This window comes from Equus asinus, chromosome 3 (genome assembly GCF_041296235.1).
Source record: "Equus asinus isolate D_3611 breed Donkey chromosome 3, EquAss-T2T_v2, whole genome shotgun sequence".
Taxonomy (NCBI): domain Eukaryota; kingdom Metazoa; phylum Chordata; class Mammalia; order Perissodactyla; family Equidae; genus Equus; species Equus asinus.
In genome coordinates this window covers 14,743,832-14,770,791 of record NC_091792.1, presented here as the reverse complement: position 1 = coordinate 14,770,791, position 26,960 = coordinate 14,743,832, and the positions used below count along the sequence as shown (strand labels likewise).

Genomic DNA, 26,960 nt, shown 5'->3' with positions numbered 1-26,960 from the left:
CCACTCCCTAAGGTTATAAGACGTTGTCCATTTTTTCTTTAGCCAATTTGGTTTTTATAACCCAGCTCAATTTCTTGATTCTTTAAAAATTTTTTTCTTTTACCTTAAATCTACACTAAATGGGACAGCACAGCAGTCTTATCTGAGAAAGTAGGGCGGAGCAGATTACTCCCTTTGCCTTTTGAAGTTTGAGGTCAATTACACAAAGGTGCGGGGGCAAATTCTATTGTAGGTTAGCTATCTAACCGCTAACAGAACATCTTTCCTTTCTATTTGTTGACTGTACGTAATTCAACAAATAACTGTTGCAATCGTACTTATTTTGTAAAGCGGTTGAGAAGACCCAGTCATTTTAAGGAGATAGACGTTAATAAACGTTTTTTCTGGAGGTAGGGCAGCAAACTCTTCATGGTTACCTGAGGCCTGTCACTTGGTACACGTCAGAGACTGGCTTGATATCTGTAGCAGAGGTTAGCTCTTTGTGCCATGATTGAGGAGAGTATGGACACAGTTTAATAGCTCAGAAAGTGAACCAGCAGCCCTAGGATGGCATCGGAAGAGGACACTCAGTCCATCAAAGCCCCAGGGTCATTTCAGTAGGCGCGAGAGAACAGCTGAGTTTAAAATTCAACAGGGGTGCTGAGGATGGAATCCCACTTTTACCAGAAAGATTCCTCAGGGTGATGCTGTTGCTCATTTCACTGCTCCATGCTCCAGTATTCCACTTGGGAATTTTAAACGGACTGTCTTAGGAGGAAGAGTGCCTTCTGCCGTATCACTAACAAGACTGTTTTTTATCCTTTGATAGAACTCTTGATTCAACTATTGATTCAAACCAAGACTTCCTTTATCCCAATTGTTTGCAAACCTAGGACCAAGTAGTATGTCATTGGTGAGATTACCTCATTCGTGGAGTTTTTTGCTTGTTAAATATATCTGATGAACTCCAAAAAGGCATTTGAGGGCACTCTCATGAGTTTCAATTCAAAGACATTTCTTAAGCATTTGCCTGCGCAGGGTAAGTGCACCAAGCCACAAAGACAAGTATAACAACTTTTCTGCACTCAAGGAGTTTGAAATCTCATGAGGGAGAGGAGGAAATGAAACTGGGTGTGAGCAATTATGCTGTAAGTTAGAATAAAATAAGTAACCATAAAAACACAAGGAAGGAGCTATGAAGGGTCAAGTGCAAAGGAGAGACAGACAACGCAACGTAAGGTTGTAGAGAAATCAAGGAAACCTTTATTGACCTTGAAAGATAGGAGGCAGAGACAGACTGGGTAATTAATTCACCCCAATGCCAGGCATGTCTAGTGATTATTAGTTGAGTTTGGTTGGAACACAGAGTATGTGTAGGAGAGCTGTGAGATGTAGCTGGTGGATGTGTTGGTTTGGGGCATTATGTGGAGGATCTTATATGCCAGAAACAGGCAATAGGGGGCCATTGATGGTTTCAAAGCAGCAACAATTTGATCAAAGCCACTCTGAGAGCAAGATAGATTGAAGTGGCAATTGGCAGAATGTGATTAAATAAATTAGGGGGCTATTTGTAGCTGTCCAGGCTGAGATTTGGGTCTGTAATAGTGTAGTACTGGCGGGATAGAAAGGGGAGAGATTGGAAGAGAGAATACACAGATAGAATCTATGGGAATCTGCAACTAACTGCCCGTGGGGGATTGAAAGAGAAAGCAAAGCCAGAGATGATTTGGTGATTTTGACCTAGATAACTAAGAACATTGGTGGTTGGTGTCATTATTGAAAAAAACAAAGAGGAGGATCTGATTTTTCAGATAGTCCTGATAGAGGTGTCAAGCAGAAAGATGGAAAGGCAAGTTTAAAATGGGAGAATTTGAGAGTCTGCTATCTGATGGGAATTGTTACAGAGTCATGTGAGTATATGATATTACCCAAAGAAGGAGTGTGAAGAGAAAAACAGGGGAGCCTCAGCTCCTTTTCGGAGGGAAACTTTTTTGTTAGAGGGCGGAGAGCGAGAGTAGCCGGCAAAGGGTACAGAAAAAGATGAAGGAGCAGGTGGTACTAAGGAAAGGCTGCTAGAGAGAAGAGTTTCAGGAACAGGGAAGAATTGACCCACAATTGGCAAATGCTTGGTAAATCAAGAGAGAAACTTGAGTCTACTTTTAGTAAGAAGAATCAATCCTTATATGTACCAACAGACGTACACAAAATCGTTAGATTTCTCAGCAGTGTTATCTTTAACAGAGAAAGACTTCTGGAAAGGAGGATTCTGTTTAGTTTTTCTTCTGGAAGTGCTGCCAAAAATTTGTCATAATAAGGGCAGTAATTTGTGTTTATAAAATACTCCATGCTGTCATTTATACTAATTAACTTGAATCACACCTCTTTAAAGCATGTTTATCATTGTCATCATTTGGCGAGTGAGGAAATTGGTACACAGAGAAGTAAAGTCATTTTCTAAAGGTTATTCACCAAATCAATAATAGAGCTTCTGTATTCAATATAGTGTTATTAACTATAGTCGTCATGCTGTGCATAAGCTCTCTAGGCTTATTTGTCCCATGCAACTGGAAGTCTGTACACTTTAACCAGCATTTCCTCATTCTCCCCATTTCCCAGCCCCTGGTAACCACCATTCTTCTCTCTGCCTCTGTGGATTTGGCTTTTTTAGATTCCACATATAAGTGAGATCATGCAGGTTTTTTCTTTCTGTGTCTGGCTTATTTCACTTAGCATAATGTCTTCCACGTTCATCCATGTTGTAGCAAATGGCAGGATCTCCTTTGTTGAGGCTGAATATATTTCATTGTATGTATATACACTGCAGTTTCTTTGTTTATTCACCTGTCAATGGACACTTAGGTTGTCGGCATGTGTATCTTGGCTATTTGGTAAGAGAGTAGATTTCAGGTGCTCTCATCCCCCTCCTACCACCCCCCCCCCCCCAAAAAGGTAACTGTGTGAGGAGATGGATATGATAATTACCCTTGGCTGTAGTAGTCATTTCACTGTGTATATGTATATCGTCATATTGTATACCTTAAATATATACAATTTTTATTTTAAAAAATAAAGCTGCAGAGTGATTAGAAGATTTAAAAAATTAGTAAAGCTTCTGATTCTCAGCTCTGTAACATAGGGGAGCTGAAGATGGGTACACAATGCCTTGTAACCCAGATTGTCTAGTTGGATGTTAGTTTCTGTGGCACTGGCCTGTGTAAATGTTCCCATCTGGCTTCGTTTTGCTGTGCGGTTGAGAGCAGTGTTGTGCGTGTTGCTTTGGGCATCAAATTGGGAACAGCATCTCTCTCACACCCCTGGATCGGAAATCAGAGATTCTCCAAGTGACCGTTGCATCTCCAGGGACAGGAGTTTGGACTTTAGGGGACTAAAGTCAGACTTTATTAGTCAGTGTTATTAAGGAAGAGTTAGGTTTCTCCACAGAGTTTAATTTTCAAGAATAGCACAACATGGTATTAGACTTGAGCCCTTTAATAATCTGAAACTTTTAATTACGTTATTAGTTTGTCCCTCAGAGAAGTAATTTCACTATTTACAACATAGGTTGTTTTAAATTATTTTTATATACTATCAAAGTAGTCCATGAATATAGTGTTTAAAGTTAGTGCTAAAAAGGCTTATAGGACAATAGCACGTCTCCGGCAGTCCCTTTTCTTCCCGCCCACACCATTTCATTCCACTTTCAACCCCTTCAACTCCTGCTGTCTTGTTCTTCTTATATTTTAGATGTTATCAGTCATCTTAAGTGAGAATTTTCACTCACTTAAACCTCTTAATCTCCCCCTATCCTCCACCACATGGTTGATCACAATTTCTGATTAATATCTTAAAGTCTTCATTATTATGACCGTGTTTATGACCAGTAACTATTGTTGACTGCTGAGTCTAGTAGTATGGTATGATTACATTTCTTTTCTAATTACTTGTTTTTCTTAGAGTAAATATTTGTCCCATCTTGTCCTTGCTTCTTTAGATAAATGGTCTGCAGTCTGTAGCAGTGTGTGGTTTCCTGAAGACATCCCTTCTAAAAACCTCTGACTTACTTTGTATGAGGTTTAAATTTTTTTTCCTTCAGAAAGGCTTTAGAATCACCTCTTCATTAGTACTCTTCTGAAATTTCAAGATGGTATGGGTCTTTTTTTCACTATGTGAGCTGGACCCTTGGTGAACCCTTTCAATATCTAGAGATTCTGCCCTTTGGTTCTGGGATATTTTCATGTGTTATTTCTTTTATTCTTTCCTATCCACTATTTTCCTTCTTTTTTCTTTCTGGACTTCCTGTCATTTGGATGTTTGACCTCCTGGCTGATCCCCTAGTTTTTGTGTCTCTTCTCTCCCATTTTCCAATGCTTGTCTTCTCTGTTCTTTTAAGATATTTCCTTGACTGTATCTCCCAACTCTTTCACTGAGTTTTTTCCATTTAGCTATTATATTTTTAATCTCTAAGAGCTCTTTCTTGTCTTATAAGTATTCCTTTGTCATAGCATTCTTTTTTATTTCAGAGATGCAGTATTTTTAAAATATTTCTCAAGGGAGGAGGGTTTGGGAGATAATAAACCTGGCTGTTGGTCTTCTGGAACTGGGCAGAGACCCCCTCTTCTTAGTCCCTGCCCTCCTCTGGGCCTAGTGTCCTATCTAGAGCATCTCCATCTCTATTTCTCTAGAGATTTCATGTCCTGTCTTTCTTGTAGGGGTGAGGATTGTCACTTGATCATATCACTTATGGCTTAGATATCTGGGGGAAGGGATTCTACCTACTCTTCATACAGACTGTCAGCGAATTCCCCCATTTTTGGCTCCTGCCTCATCTCTACTGTAATCTGTACAGTGTGGTATGAGGGGCATCTGAAGTCCTCTGCCTAAAATCATCTTGGTACCACACTTCCTAAATTTAACTAATATAGAATATTTTGGAGAAAAATAGAATGTTTGAGTTGGAAAGGATTCTATCTAGTCCAGTCCCTTCTTTTTTCAAATTGAGAAACTGAAGCTGAAGGTTGACATCTAATCACGGCAACCCCAGGCCATCTGAAATCTCCCGGTTCCTAGGGCTGTGCTGTTTACACTGTGGCCTCCTTTGGGTTAAACTTTTCTCTCTTCCTCAGAGAAATTTAAAAATGCTCCTGGGAGGAGCAACACAGGAAACTACTAATTAGTATTAATTCATTTATGAGACCCAGTTAATTAATCATTTCAATTTACCTGCTGATGGCAGATCAACTTGAGAAAGTTTGTAAGCTAAGTAGGAGGACTAAGAATGGGGGGAAAGAGGAGAAAAGGATATCTCAAGGCACAATTGACTCCCTGCCAAACATTGCTTCTGATTTTCTCTTCTGTTAATATCAAAGAGGTGAAAGGGTCCTGGACCAGGACTGGACCATCATTTCACGACTGGGTTAGAATTTTAGGGATTTTTCATTACTGTGCTGGGATAGCAAATGTCTGTCTGTTTCCCCTCTCTCTCTCTCAATTATTCAAACCCACTGAGCTGTTCATTTGCCTACAATATCCCATAAACCCTTACCCCTAGCTGACAGTAGACAATAAAACACCACAGAAAATGTAACGGGAGGAAGGAAACTCTTTTTACTGAGCTCCTGTGCCCTTGGTAGGAAGGAATCCTTTGAACTTCCTGGCTGGGAACTGAGATCGCCCCCTTAGGGAACATGCTCAAGGAATGGTCACAGAACAGTCCTCTGGGGAGGGCGGCTTTTTCCTAGACGGGCAGTCTTCCTTCTCCGAGCTGCCCTCCACACCGCCCAGGAGCAGCCTGGCAGGGGAGCCAGATTAGTGGCCTGTGCAGGGTGAACGCATAGGAGTCTGGCTCCAGATAGACTGTGGGGTGGCCAACTTCACACTTGTGCATAAGGGGCTCAGCAGTGACTTTATGAGAATAATTAGAATTGTTATAGTGTTTTGTCTTTAATTTAGCATCTAGGTCAGGGATATGTGCCTACAGTTATCTAGTGAAAAAAAATTTCCTTATTAAAAAAAAACCTCCCTTCTTTGCGCTATTCAAATAATAGATGACAATATGGATTTGATCCTAGACCTTTTTAAAAAATGAGATTTAAATGTCCACAAGTGTGTGACCTGTTAAGGAAAGAGCATGACAAGGCTAATATTCTACACCAGTTTTGCAATTCTAAATACATTTCGTCAAATAGGACTGATGCATATGGATTCTCTGTTGAAAAGTAGGTCGCAGGGTGATGAGATGGGAGCAAGGATCTAAAAACCTCAGACTTCTGACTTTGGATATGGATGATAGTAATAGAAAAACAGATCCCTTTGCTTCTAATAATGTTAGAGATTAATATATATATAATTGATAGTGACTAACATATTAAAATAGCCAAGCATGCATTTCTCTTGGGTCAGTAGAAGTTTTTTACTTTACTATTGAGTTCATTTTGTCTCAGTTTTTGTTCAGTTATAGACTGAATTCGTTTTTGACTTCTGATTTCCTTATCACTAATCTTCCTGAAATGATAAATGTTAGTTTTAGAAAGCATTGTGAAAATGAGTTTATTTTTGAAGATAAACTTAACTATTAATTATTAGAGCTTATTAATTCTAAGATTTATCCTCTGTTTGCCCCCAGATTATCCTGACAAAATGTAAGTTTATGTAAGATCAAAATCAAGAGATGTAGAATTCACCAGTTACTTTTTGTGGCGTAACTAAGAATTGAATGTGATTAATCATAAATTTGCTTTGAAAGAAGAAAGATTATTTACATTACTTTAACTTATGACTATTAAGTTGTATTAAAGTATTCAAGACATTCTTTTTTATAGAAGAATCACTCCAGTTCTCCTCTATCACTACTTCCACACATTGTCTTTTATGACCAAGGGTATTCTTTAATCTAGAGGGGAAAATTGCTGTTCCCTAGGTGTTCAGTCTTACGGTTTAAGTGCCCATGCATCTGTGCATGCATCCCTCCAGCAGATACATTTTCATCTGCCATGTACTAAAAGCTAGGCACATAGACATAAAGAAGGCTGTCTCTGCTCTAAAGGATGTTACAGTATCATTGAGGAGACAGGCATGAAAGCAGACCATTACAAAGCATACAATAGTCAACTTAATGGAGTTATATACACAAACAGAAACATCTAAGTTCTAGAAGGCATTTGCTTGAATACTTTCTTGGGCACATATGTTTAAGAAGCATTATCAAGAAGTCATGCGGGCAATGGTTAGGGGTCCTCACCTCTGCTCCCGGTGGACTTTTAGTGGGAGCAACACACTGTTAAATGGCTTTTTTGCTTTTCTGGTTTTAGCTGGTGAGGGGTCTGGCAGAGCTTTCATGAGGGGGGTGACAGGGAAAGCAATGCACAGAGGAGCCCGGAGCTTCCCTCCTTAAATATACAACAGCTTCTTGTCTCTGACTTAGTCATTAGGGCATATACCCAAATTAGCATATGTCTAATAGATTTATTAAAATGATACATGGGGAATTCTGAATATAACACAGGCCAACAGAAACTCTCAGGGAATTAATTACTGTGGAGACCCAAATATCTCTCTAGACCTATAATTGCTGGAATCTCTACGTTTTAATTTTTTTGTGGGATGAGAATTTTTAGAAATGAAAGCTGCGCTTTCCTCTTTCTTAAGTGGAGCACCTTTTCTTGCTGGCTTGGTTGCTACTGTGACGATGTTTTCTTTAGCTGTTCATGGTGTCGGTAGATGCAGGCTCAGCGTAGATGGCGAGAGACATGAGACCCATAGCCCTCTATAATGTACGACTACATTAGACAGTCGAACTGAATGGGCTGCCTTCCTCTAGCCTTGCACACTGGTGCGCTTAGATGCTACTGAAGTTCAGTGACTCCCACTCCATTTCTTCCCTTCCACAAATATATACGTTAGGAGATTTTCAAAACGTGTGTTTTTGATGACATTATCAAGGTTGTGTTTCAGATGCCCTGTCTTCCTTCCAAGCACACTCACATGTAAGGCACACCGTGTAGATGTCAGATGTCTCCAGAGGCAGCCGCATTGACTGACAGGTGCCTGCTTCCCAGAGGACCGTGGACTTTGTCTATGTTTTGACTTTTTGTCTCTGACTTTCTTGTCTTTTGTCAGTGCCTGCTGCTTCCCACCTTCATTACCACTTGGAGTTGTCACCATCTCCGAGACTGTAACTAGCATGGCAGTTGCTCTCTCACCTTTTTTCCTCTCCTCTGTGCTTTTCTTGCTCTCTCTCTTCTGTGGCTCCTTCCGCTTTTCTTGCCCTTCACAGAATGACAGACTGGCTCCTAGCTAGCTGGCACATTCGCTTTCTTTGGAGCGGTGAACTGATTGGTCAGGACAGTTTGGGTGTTATTCTCATTGCTTTGGCTCACATTGATGGTGTTATTACCTTGTTTGCTTGCTTGCTAAGTGCATTGAGTAGGTGGTTATTTCCTCACTCATTTCAATAAAGGAGTTGAGGTGATTTCTTAATAATGTTCATTTGTTGCTGTGTGCTAAAGAGCTTGCAGTTCAATCCAAAGAGCCATTTTAGAAGCTGTTCTTTATAGAACCAAAATGTTCCAACACATAAGCTGAGGATATATTTTAATACAGTAATGTTACTTTGATTTGCAACCTGTTATTCATTTTCTTATTCTCTAGAGACAGCATGGTAGAGTAGAGAGCCTGGGAGAGGCCCTCTGACTCTCATCTTCTAATTCGCTACCCTTCAGTGACCTTAAGGAAGTTACTTACCATTCTGACTGAGTCTCTTTATCTGTAGAATTAGTATCAACTGACAAATATTTTAAACATACACTGCATTGTATTAGGTACTGTAGAGGTGATATAAGAATTATAAAACATAACATAGGAAACATGAAGCATCTATCCTCAATTGAACTTAGGGGGCATGAATATCAGAGGAGACAGTAATCAAGAAGATGAAATAAAATTAAGCATATAGATTTAGGGGCAGACTAGCAGTGTTACAAAAACTCAGGCTGATGAAATAGTCAGGAATGGTTTCAGAAAGGATCAAAAGACAACATTTCAGAATGGACAGAATCTTGCAGGTCTTCTAGTCATTACCCTGTGAAACTTTACCCTCTATTTACGGAAGTCTAATGTAAGCTGGACCACGGAAGGTAGGAAGGATTTGAACCGGCAAAGGGCAGAAAAAAGAGTATGCCTAGGATGGAAACAAAAGGAGCATCCAGAGGCAGGTGTGGCAGAGTCAAGAAACCATGACAGCTTGGCTGAGCGGGAGCATGTAGCTCCTGTAATCTGCCTGTAACAAAAAGGTCTTTCTCCTGAGCCTCCCCCGGCTGAGTGGGAGAGAAAAAAGTGAACCAGAGGTCCAACCTGTGGCTTAAATTAGTTTTTTATATTCTGTTTTTGTTTTTTGCTTGCTAAACAGACACTTATTCTCATTCAACAAATGAATTAAGCAATCAATAAATTAAGCAATTAAGTGAATTAAGCAATTAGGCAGTTATGTGAGTTAACAGGGAGGGAAGGCTTGCCCTCTATTGGTGCAGGGATTTGCTCAACAGGACAGTGTCTCCATGTGCCTTGAGGGGGTGTCTAAGGGACCTTTGCTTGCTCAGTCTTCCCCCCCAGTCTCCACAAGGGCCAGAGTCTCTATGGTGTTCATGCCCACCCCCAGTTTATCACACTCAGGAGGGATGCTATGAGGCTGATTTCATTGATCTTAGTGTGATAGTATAAAGTAAATTTTCTTTTTAAGAAAAATTGCTCAGGCTCCCAGAAAGCTGCCCCTGCCCTGGCTCTTCTCTGTAGCATCTGGGCATTGGGGGAGGGGAGCTTATGTGTCCCCTGGAGGGGGAAAGAGTTGGTGTCCTTTGATTCTTCCCGTCTCTAGGCAATGTTCATTGTCTACTTGGGTGCTGCTTGTCAGCAGCAGTAACTTGATCTTGGCTGACTTGCCTTTGGTATAACCCAGATGTGCTCCCTGCTGTACATGGTTTCAGCTCAGTTCCCATGGGCTACAGAGCTCTATCTAGCTAACCGCACCAGCCGTCGTCCCTAGTCTTGACACAGGCTCCCTGGCTCTCAGTGCAGGGTCCACGTGACCTGGGAGCTGAGGGAGGCTTGAGAAAGCCCTTACAATTCCCTGCTTAACCAGGCTGGCTGTCCCAGATCTCCAGATAACATAAGCAGGGCCAGAATCCCCTGCCCTCCATGATTCCTCACCCTGTGGGATCCACATCTTGAATTTTACTTGCCTTCTCTTATTGTCTTTCTTTTCCCAGGACAGTAAGCATCATGACTTTGCTTGTCAAAAGTGGGAGAGCTATCTTGTCTGCATGATGAGAGTGCTCTGTGATCAGTTCCTTCAGAATTAATTAGAGAAATAAAGGAATTGAACAAATCCTTCCTCAAGACGATTTTCCTTTACCCAAATTCTGCTTGCAAAATCTCAGTTTTCTTGCAAAAAGCTGTAAATTACCTTGATGTTTCCCTTTGCACTCCTCTTCTAAAACTTGCCTTCTCCATTTCCCCCTAAACATGCCCACTCAACTCTACACTACAACACTCACTCCCCAGGCAGTAAGACAGCCTAAGTCAACCGGGGCAAAGATCTTGTATTTGGAAAGGCAGAGGAAAAAAGCATCCGACTAATTTTTCAAAAAATACCCTTGATATTATTGGAATACCCTTGATAGCATAGAAGGAAGTAGAATAATATGTTTTGAGGACAGTGAAGAATGAGTCTGAGGAGCAAGGAAAAGAAGATTGGCCAGGCAGGGGGTGGGGGATGCTGTCAACAGGAGGATTCTGGTTTGGTTTGGTTTTGTTTTAAGACGAGTGTGGTAGTTAAAGCAGAGTTGAAGACGAGCAAGATGCTGGGGATGGCTGTGGGTACAAAGGGGAAAATCAGGAGCAGCATGAAGCACTGGAAAGAATAGGAGTCAGACAGACCCCAGGCAGAATCCCAGTCTGCATTTTACTATGTGTGTTACCTTGGGCAATTTCCTTTGAGGTTGTTTTTCTTATTTATGAAACAGAAAATAATACCTGCTTCATAGCATTGTTATGAGAATTAAATATAGTGCATGAAAAACATAGGTATAGACCAGGTACTCAGTGCAGTTTAGTAGCCTTCCCTGGTGCCATCTCTGTTGGAAAACTGTTGTAATAATCCAGCTATGATTTGTTGAAGATCTGGAAAGTGATGCTGGCAATGAGAACTGGAAGGAAGAGTCCAGTACAAGAAACATTCCAAAGGAGGAGCTTCAGAACATTGTGCTGACAGGATCAAGACAGTGAGTCATAGATGACCTTGAGATTGCTAAAGCTGAATAACTGGCTTGAGATGCAAATGTTAGGAGGGGGAGCCAATTTAAGGAAGAAGCTGAGTTGGGGCATTTTCGAGTGACCAGGGGACAGAGAGTTGTACCTGTGGGACCTGAGGTCAAGTGAGAGGACAGAGCCTGGAAAGAGATTCAGTAACTCAACTGAATGGATATTTATTGAGTATGTACTCCCTATGGGTCACTGGATAATGATAAATAGGCTATGACCTTACCATCCAGGAATGTGTGCAGTGGTGGCACATATGAGGGGGTATTTATTAATACTGTATTTCTTAAAAAAAATTTAAATAACCATAAAATAGGCTTAAAACACATGGAATATAGGATAATTGATTTAAAATCTATGTGATAAATCATTTAGGAGGAGGTGAAAGACTGCCGGAAATCTGGGATAGGATAGTGATGGCAAATGAACACTTTTAGATTTGAGGTAAATCCCTGGATACCCTGGGTCGGAGGGGAAAAAAAAAGGCAAGGGTTATATGGTTTATACAATGAAAGGAAGCAAACTCATCTGGAGAGAGTGGCTTCTTGATACACAATTCTGGGATGACTTTAGCACTTGAATCCTCATAAGAGGTACAGTGGATACTATAATGGACAAGCTCTTTAATCCTTTAAATGCAGTTTTTAAGAAGACACAGTAACCTTTTAAAAACATCACCTTGATAAAAAGCAAGAGCATGATGTTAAATGGTCACAGGGGAAGGCATTTCTGCAGGCTGCGTATTTACTGTGGTTGGGGTAAGTACTTTCTGGAGATCAAATTTTAAATGGTGATAAAGCATAGAAAACCTAAATGAATGTAAGGCTGCTTGTCCCTTAGCCTGCGCTGCTCACACATGTTATTTCAAAACTACTTTTGGCAGGGCCCATGTAACAGGAAATTAAAGGCTTCATAACCTGGGGTTGTTGATCCAGGCTAGCTCCATTGTTTTTATACTGGAGCTTCCCAACCTTGCTGTGCATAGGAATTGCAAAGGATGCTCATTTAAAATACCAGGGCCCCACCCCTGAGAGATTCTGATTTAGTTAATCTAGAATGAAGCCCAAGGGACAATCCCAGTGGTGCAGCAGTTAAGTTCGCACCTTCTGCTTCTTGGCAGCCCAGGGTTCACTGGTCCGGATCCCGGGTGCGGACATGGCACTGCTTGGCAAGCCATGCTGCAGCAGGCATCCCACATATAAAGTAGAGGAAGATGGGTACGGACGTTAGCTCAGGGCCAGTCTTCCTCAGCAAAAAGAGGAGGATTGGCAGCAGTTAGCTCAGGGCTAATCTTCCTCAAAAAAAAAAAATAGAACGGGGCCCATAAATCTGCATTTTAACTGGCACTCTGCGTCATCTTGAGGCAGGTCATCCTCAAGTCACACTTAGAGAAACACTGTTAGAGGTCAGATGAGCTGATGTTAAAGTTATGAAAACTGAAGAGTGTTACTTGTATTTCTGCCTCTGGATAAAATGGAGCAAAGTGTTGCCTTTGGGTGGACCAAAATATTTTTAGAAAGAACTTTTTATCTGCTTAAGTGTTTGACAAGTACTAAGGACCCAAAGTTTGTTTCATAAAGCATGAAAATTTTTTTTTGCCTTAAGCTGTGTGGTCAGTGTCTTACTCAGCTTAGGCCGCCATAACAAAATACCATAGACGGGGTGGCTTAAACAACAGAAATGTATTTTCTCACAGTCTGGAGGCTGGAAGTTCAAGATCACAGTGCCAGCGTGACTGGGTTCTGGTGAGAGCTCTCTTCCTAGCTTGCAGACAGCTTCCTTCTTATTGTATCTTCATGTGGCAGAGAGATAGAGCAAGCTCTGGTGTCTCTTCTTCTAAGGACACTAATCCCATCATGAGGGATCCACCCTCAGGACCTCATCTAACCCTAATTACCTCCCAAGGGTCTCATCTCCAAACACCATTACATTGAGGGTTTGGACTCCAACATACAGATTTGATGGGGAGTGGCTAAATTCAGGTCATAGCAGTCAGATATTAGCAGCCATCCATATGGGCCATGAAGGAGCTTGTATATGGACCTTGTAGAGCATCTGGTTCAGGTCAGTGGTACTCCAGTGCAAAGAAGGCCCTGCACAATATATGCTTGCAGTGCTGAATGAGTCAACCCATTGGATGAGGATCTGGAGGTAAGAAAATGCCTGGCAAAATGATTTTAGTGTTAGCATTACTAAAGTTAAGCATCCTCTCCCATTCGCCCTCATTTCTTCCTTATTTCTCTTGCTAGAGGAGATGCATTGTCAAGACCAGCTGAGATTCGGGCCATGTTTATGTATTGTGGATGAATTGAATGTGACTCATTCCATTCTTTCAATCCAGATTAATGAAGGTTATCTTAATACTGTAAGGACTGTTAAAAAAAAAAATCCACATTCCTATGTGGATTTACCATGAAGATAAATAACATTGTCAGCTCTTTTATTTTGAAATAGTGGTATAATTTGTTCTAATTGAGAAATCTGACTTCACACGTACCTCAGTGTTAGAATCTTTCAAAGACAAAATGAAAATAACTCATGTGATTTGTGTTGTATAATATTAAAATCCCGCATTCAGCTCACATACACAATATGGAGGTATAGTTTCTGAAAGAAGAAGAAATATTAAGAAAAAACTTAAAAATGCTAAGAAACACAAAGGAAAGATTCGTGAAAGAATCATTTTCTGGTATTTTCAAGTCACTCTCTTTTGGGAGAAAAGGTGGGTGATTTTATAAGTGATTTTCTTGGTAGATAGCAATCATTAGATAAAAAGCCCTTACAATAAGATGTGACACTTTAATAATGCATTTATTTCTCCAAAGATAACCCATTTGAATAAAGATTGGAATTCTGTAGACATATATACTCTGCACATATATTCTGTAGTCATAGATAATGTAAATATATTATTAATGGTAAGCACAAAATTCATCTTTTTTACAATATGGAAATCCTAGCCATTTGAAGAGTACCAGTTGGCAGCTTAACAGTAAAAATATTTACCCAATGAAGTCAGTACCATTAATAGTAATAAAACATACTCACTTATTACAATGACAATATTTGCAAGTTTTGTTTACAACTCTTGTCATAGAGTTTGGCCTCAAAACAAAGTTCTCTTCTTTGTAGTTCAGTGAATACTATTTCCCAGCTCTTGTCCACCTAAAAATCATCGTCGTATCAACACACACACACACAGCACACACAACACCCCTCCCCCTGACCTTGCACCTCCTTGTCTCCCACACATACCACACACTCCACACACTACGCTATGCACCACACGTCCACACCCCACAAATAATAGCCAATCGTATGGCATTTATTTAGCTTCAGAAAGATTATAATGTAATGGTTCCAAATAAGTACTTATATTTAACAAATTTTGTCAACTAAGGGATTAAATTAAATAAAAATTTAAAACCTTAATTTTATTTTTTAATAAAAATATTCAAACTGTGGTTAAAACTATTCAAAATATAAGTGAAAAGTGAAAATCTCCCTTTCCCGACATGAACAGACATTTCTCCAAAGAAGATATAAGTATGGCCAATAGACACATGAAAAGATGTTCATCATCGCTAATCATCAGGGAAATGCAAATCAAAACTACACTAAGATATCACCTTACACCCGTTAGATTGGCAAAAATATCCAAAACCAAAAGTGACAAATGTTGGAGAGGTTGTGGAGAAAAAGGAACCCTCATACACTGTTGGTGGGAATGCAAACTAGCGCAGCCACTATGGAAAACAGTATGGAGATTTCTCAAAAAGTTAAAAATAGAAATACCCTATGACCCAGCTATCCCACTACTGGGTATCTATCCTAAGAGCCTGAAATCAGCAATGCCAAGAGTCCCATGCACCCCTATGTTCATCGCAGCATTATTTACAATAGCCAAGATGTGGAACCAACCTAAATGCCCAGAAACTGACGACTAGATAAAGAAGATATGGTATATATACACAATGGAATACTACTCAGCCATAAAAAAGGACCAAATTGTTCCATTCGCATCAACATGGATGGACCTTGAGGGTATTATGTTAAGCAAAATAAGCCAGACAGAGAAAGACGAACTCTATATGACCCCACTTATAGGTGGAAGTTATATATAGACATGGAGAACCGATCGGTGGTTGCCAGGGAAAAGGGGGGGTGGGGGGAGGGCACAAAGGGTGAAGTGGTGTACCCACAACATTACTAACAATAATGTACAACTGAAATCTCACAAGGTTGTAATCTATCATAATCTTAATAAAAAAAAAAATCTCCCTTTCCCCATGGCTTCTCCTTTCCATTCCTCAGAGCCTCACAAGTAATTACAATTAAAAGCTTCTTGTGCTGCTTTCTAGAAATTGCTACAAATATACATATATGTGTGTGCATACATATGTGTGTATATATATGCATATATATAAATGTGTATATATATATATATATATATATATATACTATATTTAATTTTTAACAGTTGATCACCTGATACTAGTTGAGCAGTCAGAACGGGGTGGTAGTCACAGCCCTCTCTGCCTCTGGACAAGTTAACAAGCGTCTCTGGGGACCTCTTTGGTTTCCTCATCTCTGCAGGTTTGCCTGGCCGTGTTTCCTTGGTCTCTATCTGGGAAATTTCTGCCAGTGGCTTCTGTGCTCCTCTCGTGGTTTGGTGCCCACAGAGCTGAGAACAGAGATTCGGGGCTGGTAACTACCTCTGGATTCACCTGCTGGAGATGCTCCCTAATGTCCACCTCCAGACCCCTTACTGGTTTTCAACCCCTGACTATGAATACCATGTTGTCAATGGTAGAGGTATTTCTGGAATATATATTATAGAAGGAAAGCATTTTTCCCCAGTCATTTCACTTTTAACTTATCACTTGTATTTGCTTCAAAAGTTAGTATTGTGAAAAGAGCTTTATCTGGTGCCTTTTGGTATGACTCATACAAGAAACAAAAATCACGGATTTTTAAAAAGAAGTTATCTTGAGCATTTCAATCAGCAAGAATGTTAGAACTAGGTAAAGATGCAAATTTGTACTTATAACAATAGCCATTGAAATATTAAAAATAATCACAATGTTCAAAATTATATTGTTTATTTAGCATTATTTTTCAGAGACTCAGAACTTCTTAAAAAGCTTTCTATTCATGAACCCATGAGGAAAATCTGCAGAGCTCTGTAAATTTCCATTTTACACCTCGGGTAAGGAAGCCCAAGGAAATGAAATTATTTACCCAGCATCACAGAAATAAAAATGTGAACTCGAATTCCTGCACACATCAATTAATGATATGACTTTTATAATGCAGCTAAATCTCAGCTGAGGTGGTTGGTGTTGGGATTCCAGTGCACATTGTTGTGGATATACAATTAGTGACCAATTGCTTTATTTACAAAGTAATACTAGTAATTTTTAAACCATAAATCATACCTATCCTTTTAGTTCAAAGAGACAGCTATATAATTAAACAATTCTTATTACACAGGTACAGTTATTTTCAATAAACTAAATCTAGATTGATACTCTAATTTTATAATTGCTAAATGTTGTCTGTGTCATTGAAAAAAATGAATTGTGTGTTTTTCAGGGGAGATACCCTTAAAAGAAAAGGATAAACTTAAGATGGTGAAAGATGATACTTTTTTTTTTGTCAGTGATTTTATTTAGTTAAAAACATGCAATGACTTGAGAGGATTGTTCTGGCCTAATTCTTGAAATATTTACTTTATCTTTCAAGCCTGGTGCTTTGGTGCCACGTATGTGCTAGCCTCTGTTTTCAAGACTTTTAAGAGCACTAGTAAGGTTATTTCCACAAGGCACGATGAGTTCCCTCTTTGCCAGGGTCACAAGGGAGACACGGGTGTCTGGAAATTGTTTATATGACTATTCCTTCTGAATGCCATTTTCTATTGAACAGGAACCCTTGTTCTAAAAGGCTACTGGCTCCTCTCAGTGTTCTAGCAGCCCATGTTAGGTACAGGTGTAAATTTCAGGCTGGTTGTTAGCAACTGACCCACCTGTCTGCGGGCCACAGGTCTGAGATGGGTGCCGTCTATTCCAGAAAGGGCTCGGTATGTGGGAGGAAGCAACATGCCCTAATATTCCACAGTTGTTTTTTCGTTGCTGCTGGTTAGGTCCATGGAGGGAAGCCCGTCCTTGAGGCGCAAGACGGTGATGCGGGAGAAGGGCCGGCGCCAGGCCGTCCGGGGCCCTGCCTTCATGTTCAACGACCGGGGCACCAGCCTCACAGCGGAGGAGGAGCGCTTCCTCGACGCCGCCGAGTACGGCAACATCCCTGTGGTGCGCAAGATGCTGGAAGAGTCCAAGACGCTGAACGTCAACTGCGTGGACTACATGGGCCAGAATGCGCTGCAGCTGGCCGTGGGCAACGAGCACCTGGAAGTGACCGAGCTGCTGCTCAAGAAGGAAAACCTGGCGCGCATCGGCGATGCCCTGCTGCTCGCCATTAGCAAGGGCTACGTGCGCATCGTGGAGGCCATCCTCAACCACCCCGGCTTCGCGGCCAGCAAGCGCCTGACCCTGAGCCCCTGCGAGCAGGAGCTGCAGGACGACGACTTCTATGCCTACGACGAGGACGGCACGCGCTTCTCGCCCGACATCACCCCCATCATCCTGGCGGCACACTGCCAGAAGTACGAGGTGGTGCACATGCTGCTGATGAAGGGCGCCAGGATCGAGCGGCCGCACGACTATTTCTGCAAGTGCGGGGACTGTATGGAGAAGCAGAGGCACGACTCCTTTAGCCACTCGCGCTCGAGGATCAATGCCTACAAGGGGCTGGCCAGCCCGGCGTACCTGTCCTTGTCCAGCGAGGACCCCGTGCTCACCGCCCTGGAGCTCAGCAACGAGCTGGCCAAGCTGGCCAACATAGAGAAGGAATTCAAGGTAAGCTCCGCGCGCCACCCCGGCTGCCCTGTGCGCTCGTCTACTTCCCGGCTGCTGCCTCGCGCTGTCCGTAGTTTGCTTCAGAATGGGCTTTGCTCTTTGGATTTAAAATCACGAGGGATTGGGAGCAGCGTTCACAAAATGATGATTTTCCCCTCTCAGCCTGGTGGTGTGATAAATTCGCTTATGGGATGGGTATATTCTTGATCAGAGAGCTATAATTACGGCTCGACTCTGTGTTCTGGATAAGCGCTAAGTAGACAACAAAACTTCTCCCCTTTGGTTAAAAGGAGAGATTTGGTGTGACTTCCCTTCCAAATTCTTGCTCCTCCTGTGGTTAGTTGTGTGGTGGCATCCAACACAGAAGTAGTATTAGTTTTGCATGCACTGTTTATTGGCCCAAACATTTGTATATTCCTTTAGATAGAAAATCAAAAGACTGACATAAAATACTATTAAAGTCATTTCATTAATATGACAAAAATGCCTGTCTCTGAAATCCACAAATGTATATTCCCAGTGGTGAACCATTGACATCAGGTCAACCCAGAAACATAAGGACAGTAAAGTGTTTTGCTTTAATGGGTTTTTCTTTTTTTTTTTTTTGAGTGAACTTTTTTCCCCCGACATCACCTGCAGTCAAGCAGTATTATTTGTTTTTGCAAAAATTATACTTTAGTGATCGAATATTTTTAGTTTTTCTGCAGTTGCTACTTCCTCCCATGCATTTTGGATGGTTCTACCTATTAAATCTGGGACAAAAGGAGATTTCGTAGTTCTGGTGAAAGTCAGTCAGACTGTTTTTCGGCAGATTCTTGTCTCCCATTGTCCACCTAAGAAGATGATTGTAGACATTAATTCCTTGCATTATATTCCAGATACTGAGTTGATCTTCTTTTTAGTTTAGTGTTGTGGTGTCAGATCACACAAGGACTGATTATTCTTTCTTTCAGATCTTGTCACAGTTTTTCATACTTAAGCGAGATTTACACAGATGCAACTAGCAATATAATTCAGGTGAAGGGGTTGCAAGAAAATGGTAGGAAAATTTTGTGGCTTTTTTTTTCCTTCCACATACACCAGATCCCCTAAATATTCATCAACCCTCATATTGTCCTGGTGGAGATCTGGCCATGGTATAGTTTTTATCTGTTATTCCATTAAATTTTTTTTTATATAAAAGCTACACATATTTGATGTAAAAATTTTGAAAAAATGTGGGAAAAAACAAAGAAAGAATAAATATCACCTTGCATCTACTCCTTTTGAAGGAATTCATTATGTGGTATTCAAAAAGATTTATTTCTTTGGACCAAAAATGAATGAATTTGTTTTAGACAGAACTCAGGTAGAGCAAATTGAAAACTTCAAATTCTGTTTAGAGAGAATAGAAAAACATTCAGATGAAGTAGTTCTAATGGACATTTCTTTATTTGGACATAGCAGTAAAAAATTATAATTCTAAATTTATTTATTTGTCACTATTTCAAATGTCACTCAAAACTTGTTTTTACACATTTTGCTTGATATATATCGAAAGTTTGCAAATAAGATTCTACCAAAGGGAATATTTTCTAAGATTGCATTTTAATAATTTACGAAAGATGGTGACGTTTGCAATTCTGCCCAGAGACATTATCTCGGTGAAGCGATGGTAAGAAAATTCGTGATTCATAGTTTTCCCCTGAATCCGGCTAAATCCTTGTTGATAATACTTAGAATCTCCTTTATCCTGACTTAAAGAATCACCTCTGATAACCTTTCAAAGGTGGGAAAATATTACAAGTAAAGAGGCAAAAAGAGGAAAAAGCGTAACTGGGTTTGAGAGGGCATGCATAAAGCTGCCAAGTATCTAAGGATAGGCACAAATCATCTCAACCTCACTGCTCTGTTTTCTGAATTACATGGAAAGCACTTGTGCAGCATAATGCCCTCAGAGGCAAAATACAGCCAGTTCTTCAGATGTTATAGTGTCTGAGGACTGCAGGGCTTTCCTCTGACTAAGTAGCCCTTTTCTTTCTCATTCTTTCCTGTCCTTGTTATTTTTTTCTTATCTGCGTTGCTTTCACCTCTTTGCCCTCTCATCCTCTGCTCGTGTCCATCTTTCAGGGCTTTAGACAGAGAAAATAGTGCTTTCACAGCATTGACCCAGAGACTCTGAGCTCTGAGCGGGCAGTGGCAGTGAAGCTCATTTCTGAGGCAAGCAGGTGACCTCATTCACCCTGTTACATGGTGTTCACTATGTTCTTTCTGTAGAGACTTTGAGCTCAAAGTACGAGTCTTGAAATGAAAAAATAGATAATGTGCCCCTAGTGAAAAAGAGGTGATTTTTTTTTCCCTTTGCAGATACCTATACCTATTTAATCTTATCAATGGCCTGTGAGCATCTCACTCCTAGCATCTGACTCCTCAAATTGCCAGCACTTAGGTGCTTCAGAGAAGGTTCTAAGCCACCATGCAGTTTTCAAAGTTCCTTGAAGAATACAGGAGGCAAAGTGCCGAAAACATGTGGTCATTACCGCAAGAGGTTGAACATTCTAGGATACAGATTTAGATAAATTAATGGAGGATGGCTTGGTGACAGGTTATTAAAGCAATATTTTGGATGTATAAATGCTGTCTGAAGCTATTCTGAGAAACAGACGATTGGACAGGATGGACTCTGGGTCTAATCCTCCAAGTGTCATTGGCAAGGAAGCTGGTCATTTATTGAGCTATGAGAATGGAAAGTGATATTTCCTAATTCTGAGTCAATGATGCACTTTTTTGCGAGAAAAAAAAAAAAAAGGAAGAAGACGAAGCCATTTGCCTCCCCTGTGGCTTGGTTTCCCTCCCTTTAAAGTAGGAAAACAGTTTCAATTTATATCACAGTAGAGCTGTAAAGAAGAGGAAAATGAATGTAAGCCAAAAGCAAGGTAGCATTTTATAGCAGAAAGATGCTCTAGGAATCATCTGTCTATATAGACTTCTCATTTTACAAATGAGAAAACAAAAGCTATAACCAAGGTCCTATCCGCTAAGCCTAGACTTGGTGTCTTGGGTCCCAGTTCTAGATATTGTATCTGACATGCTGTACCTGGGAACACGGAAGCACTTCCCTAGTATTTGATATGTACCAAGCTTGCTCTAAGCATTTCATCCTCACGGTAGCAATATTAGGTAGGCTTATTCTCATCAAGAAGGTTAAGTAACTTTCCCAAGATCACACAACTTCTACAGTGGTAGAAGCAGTATTTGAGCCCAGGAAGTCTGGCTTCAGATTTATGCTTTTAACTACTACACCATGGAAAAGGATCTTACAGAACCAAGCCTGCTTAGAGTTGAATTTCAATTTTCCTCTTAAGGATAAAAAAGAATTAGAATGATGATTAAACCATACACATCAAAATACGTGTGCTGAAACCTGTAGACAGCTTGTAATGAGGACCAAGCTTCACTGTTCTTCCTTTCGCTTGAGTAGGTCCTCAGGGTTTTGAGTTCCTGCTCTGTAAAGTGGGCAGCAGTCCATCTGGAAACATTCTGGAGGGTCATGATAATGGAAAAGTGACACAATGGAGACAATTAAGCAAAACTAAATTAAGAGACACCTATTAGAAAATGCGGACCAGACAAATGATCTGAGTGGTGAAGTAACGCGAGGCAGAACCTCCTGAGAGAACTAACAGGTCCACCTCGGGTGGTGCAGACTTTGGATAGTTCCTTTTGCCGCTCAGGAGGGCCTTTGTTAGCCGGAGCTCTCCATCTTTCCCTGGTAGCTCTGCATAGGTTGACAAAACGGTATCCCATGACCGCAATCAGAGAAATCACAGTTATCTCCAGCTCTGATTACTTTCTGCAGTTGGATAGCAGACTTCTTCCAGCAGGAAATGTTTAAATTGTTATGAAAACAAAGTGTTGTTCTTGCAACGTGTATGATTACCAATTTTTTGTTTCTTGACTGTTTTTCCAGTGGATGTTAAAACACCACACAGCTTTCTTTAAGACTGGATACTTTACAGATTATAATTTTTAAAGATAATAGGGCATTATTTAGGTATTACTGCAGAGGTGGTTACTGTTTTCTTCAAGCATAGAAAATAGTCTCTTTTATTTTTGATCAATGGAGAAATGGCCATCCTATGTTGTTCCAAATCTTACAGAACAGTCTGAACTGAAGAGTAACATGAGGAAATTTCATCTAAAAAAATGTATTAAAAGGGGAGCTTTATATGGAAACAGACATGGATTTAATACTTCTTCTGGATGCTATAATAAAACATTTCATTAGTCTTTCAGGAATGGAAGGCAGATGGATATTTAACTGACACTCTGTATAGAAACCAGAAACTGAACATTTTATTAATTTTATCAGTTGCGTGGTACCAACTTGAATGGAAACCAAAGATTGAAGTTTTTATTCATTTTATCTGTTCCCTTATGAGGGGAAAAGGATTAACTGTAACTGTTCTTTATCTGAATTTCTGATATCGGAAATGGAAACTATTCCAGTCTGTGTAGCCTTTAAACAGTCTCTCCTGTTGTTTATTTTACTTAGTGACGTGATTTTTGCTCATCAAATCAAGTTAATTAGTTATTTAAGGAAAAAAATTGAAATCTTCATGTCTTTTCTTGTAATTTTGCGAAGCCCAGCAATTCCGCTGTGCTATGTGTTAGTTATTAGACATACACAGTGTCTCAGGACATGTTGAAATGAGGAATTCCATTTTCCTCAAATGTACCAAATTAGATTATCATCTGGTTAACTTTCTTAATGGTCTAGAATGTTAGCGAAAACCGTAGAAGTGGAACTGGGGTTTCCGAAAGTGAGATACTTTCCCAAGAAATGGTCGTCGACACCTTGACTGGAATCAGTGGTCTAGAAATTGAGCTCAATTTGGAAGGTAATAGAGAATACTGCCAGCTGACTTCCTTATAGCAGTTCATGGTGCTATAGAAATATGCTAATGAAATTAAAGACTCACAGATTATTTTTAGCAAGGTGTTAGTTCCAGTGGCCTGGAAATTTTTCTCTCAGGTATTGATATTCTGCAACTCTTGAGAATTTAATTACATGTAATCAGACATTTCTCTCCCTCTAGTTCTGCTGATGTGATCATGTGGCCTTCAGACAAACAAGGAAAAATACCCCATCTTTATGCTGACACCTGTCCATCTCTTTACATTCATCATAAACCAGTCATTCTCAAACATAAATGTGCATCAGAAACACCTGGAGAGCATGTTAACACAGATTGCTGGAACCCATCCTCAGTTTCTAAATCAGGACATCTGGGATGGGGTCTGAGAATCTGCATTTCTAGTACATGTCCAGGTGCTATTAATGCTGCTGGTCTGAGGACTATACTTTGAGAAGCAATGTCTCCAACAAGGCAAGGAATAGTAAACTGGACAAGTTATTTTTTTTTTAAAGATTGGCACCTGAGTTAACAACTGTTGCCAATCTTTTTTTTTTTTCTTTCTGCTTTTTCTCCCCAAATCCCCCCAGTACATAGTTGTATATTTTAGTTGTGGATCCTTCTAGTTGTAGTACGTGGGACCTGCCTCAACGTGGCCTGATGAGCGGTGCCATGTCCGCGCCCAGGATCCGAACTGGCGAAACCCTGGGCCGCTGTAGAGGAGAGCACAAACTTAACCACTCTGACCCGGGGCCAGCCCCTGGACAAGTTATTTTTATGTATAGTCAATCTTCTATGTCAAATTGCTGCATTAGAAAAAGGGCAAGTTATTTTTATGTATAGTCAATCTTCTATGTCAAATTGCTGCATTAGAAAAATGGCCATTTAAAAAAGTTTTCATTATGGAAGTAGTCTTCTTTGGGTTTTAAGAAGACTCCTGTTTATCTGTACAAGAGGAATACAACTCTTTTTGATCCTTTGATCTTTTAGCATCAGCATGTAGCCAACGTGTTGTAATACAAGCCAGTGATGTATATACATACCATTTTCAGAGCTGTCTTATATGGTTGGGCAGGTTGTGGAAAGGTCCTGGCTAAGTGGATGGGTGGGGGCCAATCCAGCCTGTATCTAACTCAGTAAGCCTTGCAGCCAGATAAGGGCTGCAGCTTCCTCCCCAGAGGAGAGGATACCTTTTTCTAATTTACACAAACTCTCAACACTGTATGTTGAGTTAAAGCAAATTCTTTGTATTAAACTCTAAACCTCTTGTTCTTAGAATGACTATCGGAAGCTCTCCATGCAATGCAAAGACTTTGTAGTGGGTGTGCTGGATCTTTGCCGAGACTCGGAAGAGGTAGAAGCTATTCTCAATGGAGATTTGGAGTCGGCAGAGCCCCTGGAGGTGCACAGGCATAAAGCGTCGTTGAGTCGTGTCAAACTTGCTATTAAGTATGAAGTCAAAAAGGTGAGTGGCCCACTCATCCAGCTCTGCATTGGAGTAAACATGTAATGTCAACTATGCCATAATCCTAGGAATTTTTTTTTTTTAAAGATTTTATTTTTTTATTTTTTCCTTTTTCTCCCCAAAGCCCCCCGGTACATAGTTGTATATTCTTCGTTGTGGGTCCTTCTAGTTGTGGCATGTGGGACGCTGCCTCAGCGTGGTTTGATGAGCAGTGCCATGTCTGCGCCCAGGATTTGAACCAACGAAACACTGGGCCGCCTGCAGCGGAGCACGCGAACTTAACCACTCGGCCACGGGGCCAGCCCCCTAGGAATTTTTTTTTTAATAATAAGCATAGATGCTGTTGGTGAAAGATTTTTTTCCTTCATGAAAGAGATGAAGCGAAGTAGCATGGTAAAGTTATGAGTCAAATGTTTAGTTTCTGATCTTTTCTACTTTTTATCCATTGTGGGACCTTGGATAAGTCATAAAACTTCCTTAAATTTCAGTTTCTTCATATAAAAGGAAGATAATATCTCTTACCCATGTCAAGGTTTTAGTGAAATTTCCATGGATTAAGATATGCAAAATAACTTTGTAAACTGTTAATTACAATGCAATTAATGATAATAAAATCTGTTACTTGTATACATTTTTGTAAGGCGCAGTTACGCACATTCTCATGTTAATCCTTGTGACAAGCCTATGTTATCATCCATTTCTCCTATAAAATAGGTAAGAGAGATGATAAGATTTCTATTTTACAAGGAGACTGAGGTTTGCCAAACTTAAATGACATGTCTAAGGTCACATGGCTTATGGAGTTGGCCATGCAGTTGCTAGAAATAAAAGTTATGACTGCTTTTTTACTCTGGTTATTGCAGATAAATTGTCTTGTGTATGTGTTTGTACTTGTATGGGGCTTGTAAATAACTCATGAAAATTGTAGTTATGATGTTTCACTATAATAAAAATCTCAATGATCTAGAGTCTAACAGCTCATATATGTTAGATAAGTAAAGTCTTTTTGGTACCTCAAGAGAGACCAATAAGTCATGAAGTAGTAAGCTGTTATCAGGAATACATCTGGTTTCATGAACTTGGCAATCTATGAATAGCTGAGTCTTCTCTCCTCTCTGTAGTGTGGCATGGAGCTTAAGAGGGCATGCCACACAACCTGCAAGGGTTCAAGTCTTAAGTTACCCATGTGTTCTCTGAGTGACCACAGGCAAGGCCCTAACCAGTCTAAGCCTTGGTCTGCTGGTTAGTAATAGTGAGGACAACAGTAATAACTACTTTTTCAGTTGTCTTGAGGATTACATGTGCTAATGCATGTAAAGTAGTCAGCACAGGGATGGTACATGGTGATTGTTCAAGAAGAATTAGCTAATAACATTTCTACATTGTGAAAATTTAATCTCAGAATGGTGACTCTTAAGCAAGTTCAGTTCGTAGTCATCAGACAGATTTCATGTTCACTCTACTGGTTTCAGTCCTGAGTCGCAGACCATAGCCAATTTAAACAGAAGGGAATTTAGTAAGGGCTATGAGGAGGCTCACACCAGCATTAGGAGAGATGGAGGAACAAGCTTATCTAAGCTGTGCTTCCAGAAACCTTGCCCAGAACCAGGCCCAGAACTGGCCTCGTGATGGAGTTTCTGTGGCCCAAAGAGAACAATTCTGCCTCTGCTGCAGATGACCTGCTCCCACACCAACAGAAAAGGCCCCTGAGTCTTGCCTGTTATATGTGACCCCTTCCAAATCAGAGGCTGCACGTATGCCTCTGAGCCCTGGAACCTAGGCAAATGCTGGCAGCAGGTGAGAATGGGAAACCTCTCTCTCTCTCTGCACACACACACACAAACACACACACACACAGTTCTACCACAATGTAGAGGACTTCTGCATGTGGTGTTCACAAGATTTTAGCCAGCCATTAATGACAGACTCCCCTCTATTTAATAAGACAGTGAAATGTGAAGATTCTCAGTAAATATTGAAATAAATAACTTTTCAAGGGATTATCAGTTACAAGATAATTAAATTGCCTCAACTGCCCTCCTCTCAGAACATTCTTGCTGGTTGAGGTTTTGCTGTATTGAGGGAAAAAGGTCATTTTGAATAAGATTAATACTGGACCATTTTTAGAAAACTGTCTGGACATTTATTCACATATCTTGCAATATGCATCTCTTCTCTTTAGCACCTGAGAGGAGAGGATTGATTTCAGTTGTCCCTGGTTCTTTATCATTGCTTTGAAAGTGTCATATTAGCAGAGACAGCTCATCTACAGCTTCTGTTAACCAACCTGTCTTGCAGGGTGAATGTCTTCCTGCATGTTAATTTTAAATAAATTGATGTGTAGGTTACAGTGTATGAGGCATCATTAATAATAAATTTACCATCAGTCAACTGCCA

The 26,960-nt window shown here is 40.4% G+C and overlaps 1 protein-coding gene across 6 annotated transcripts in view; it reads left to right on the top strand.

The window, feature by feature from the left end:
* TRPC3 (transient receptor potential cation channel subfamily C member 3) overlaps positions 1 to 26,960 on the top strand; it is a 69,555-nt gene that overhangs the window by 1,685 nt on the left and 40,910 nt on the right. For all 6 annotated transcript variants that reach the window (XM_070504704.1, XM_044767284.2, XM_070504703.1 and 3 more), the window contains exons 2-3: positions 17,432 to 18,203; positions 24,375 to 24,563. In XM_070504704.1, coding sequence (XP_070360805.1) covers positions 17,432 to 18,203; positions 24,375 to 24,563 — 961 coding nt within the window. The remainder of the gene's footprint in view (positions 1 to 17,431; positions 18,204 to 24,374; positions 24,564 to 26,960) is intronic.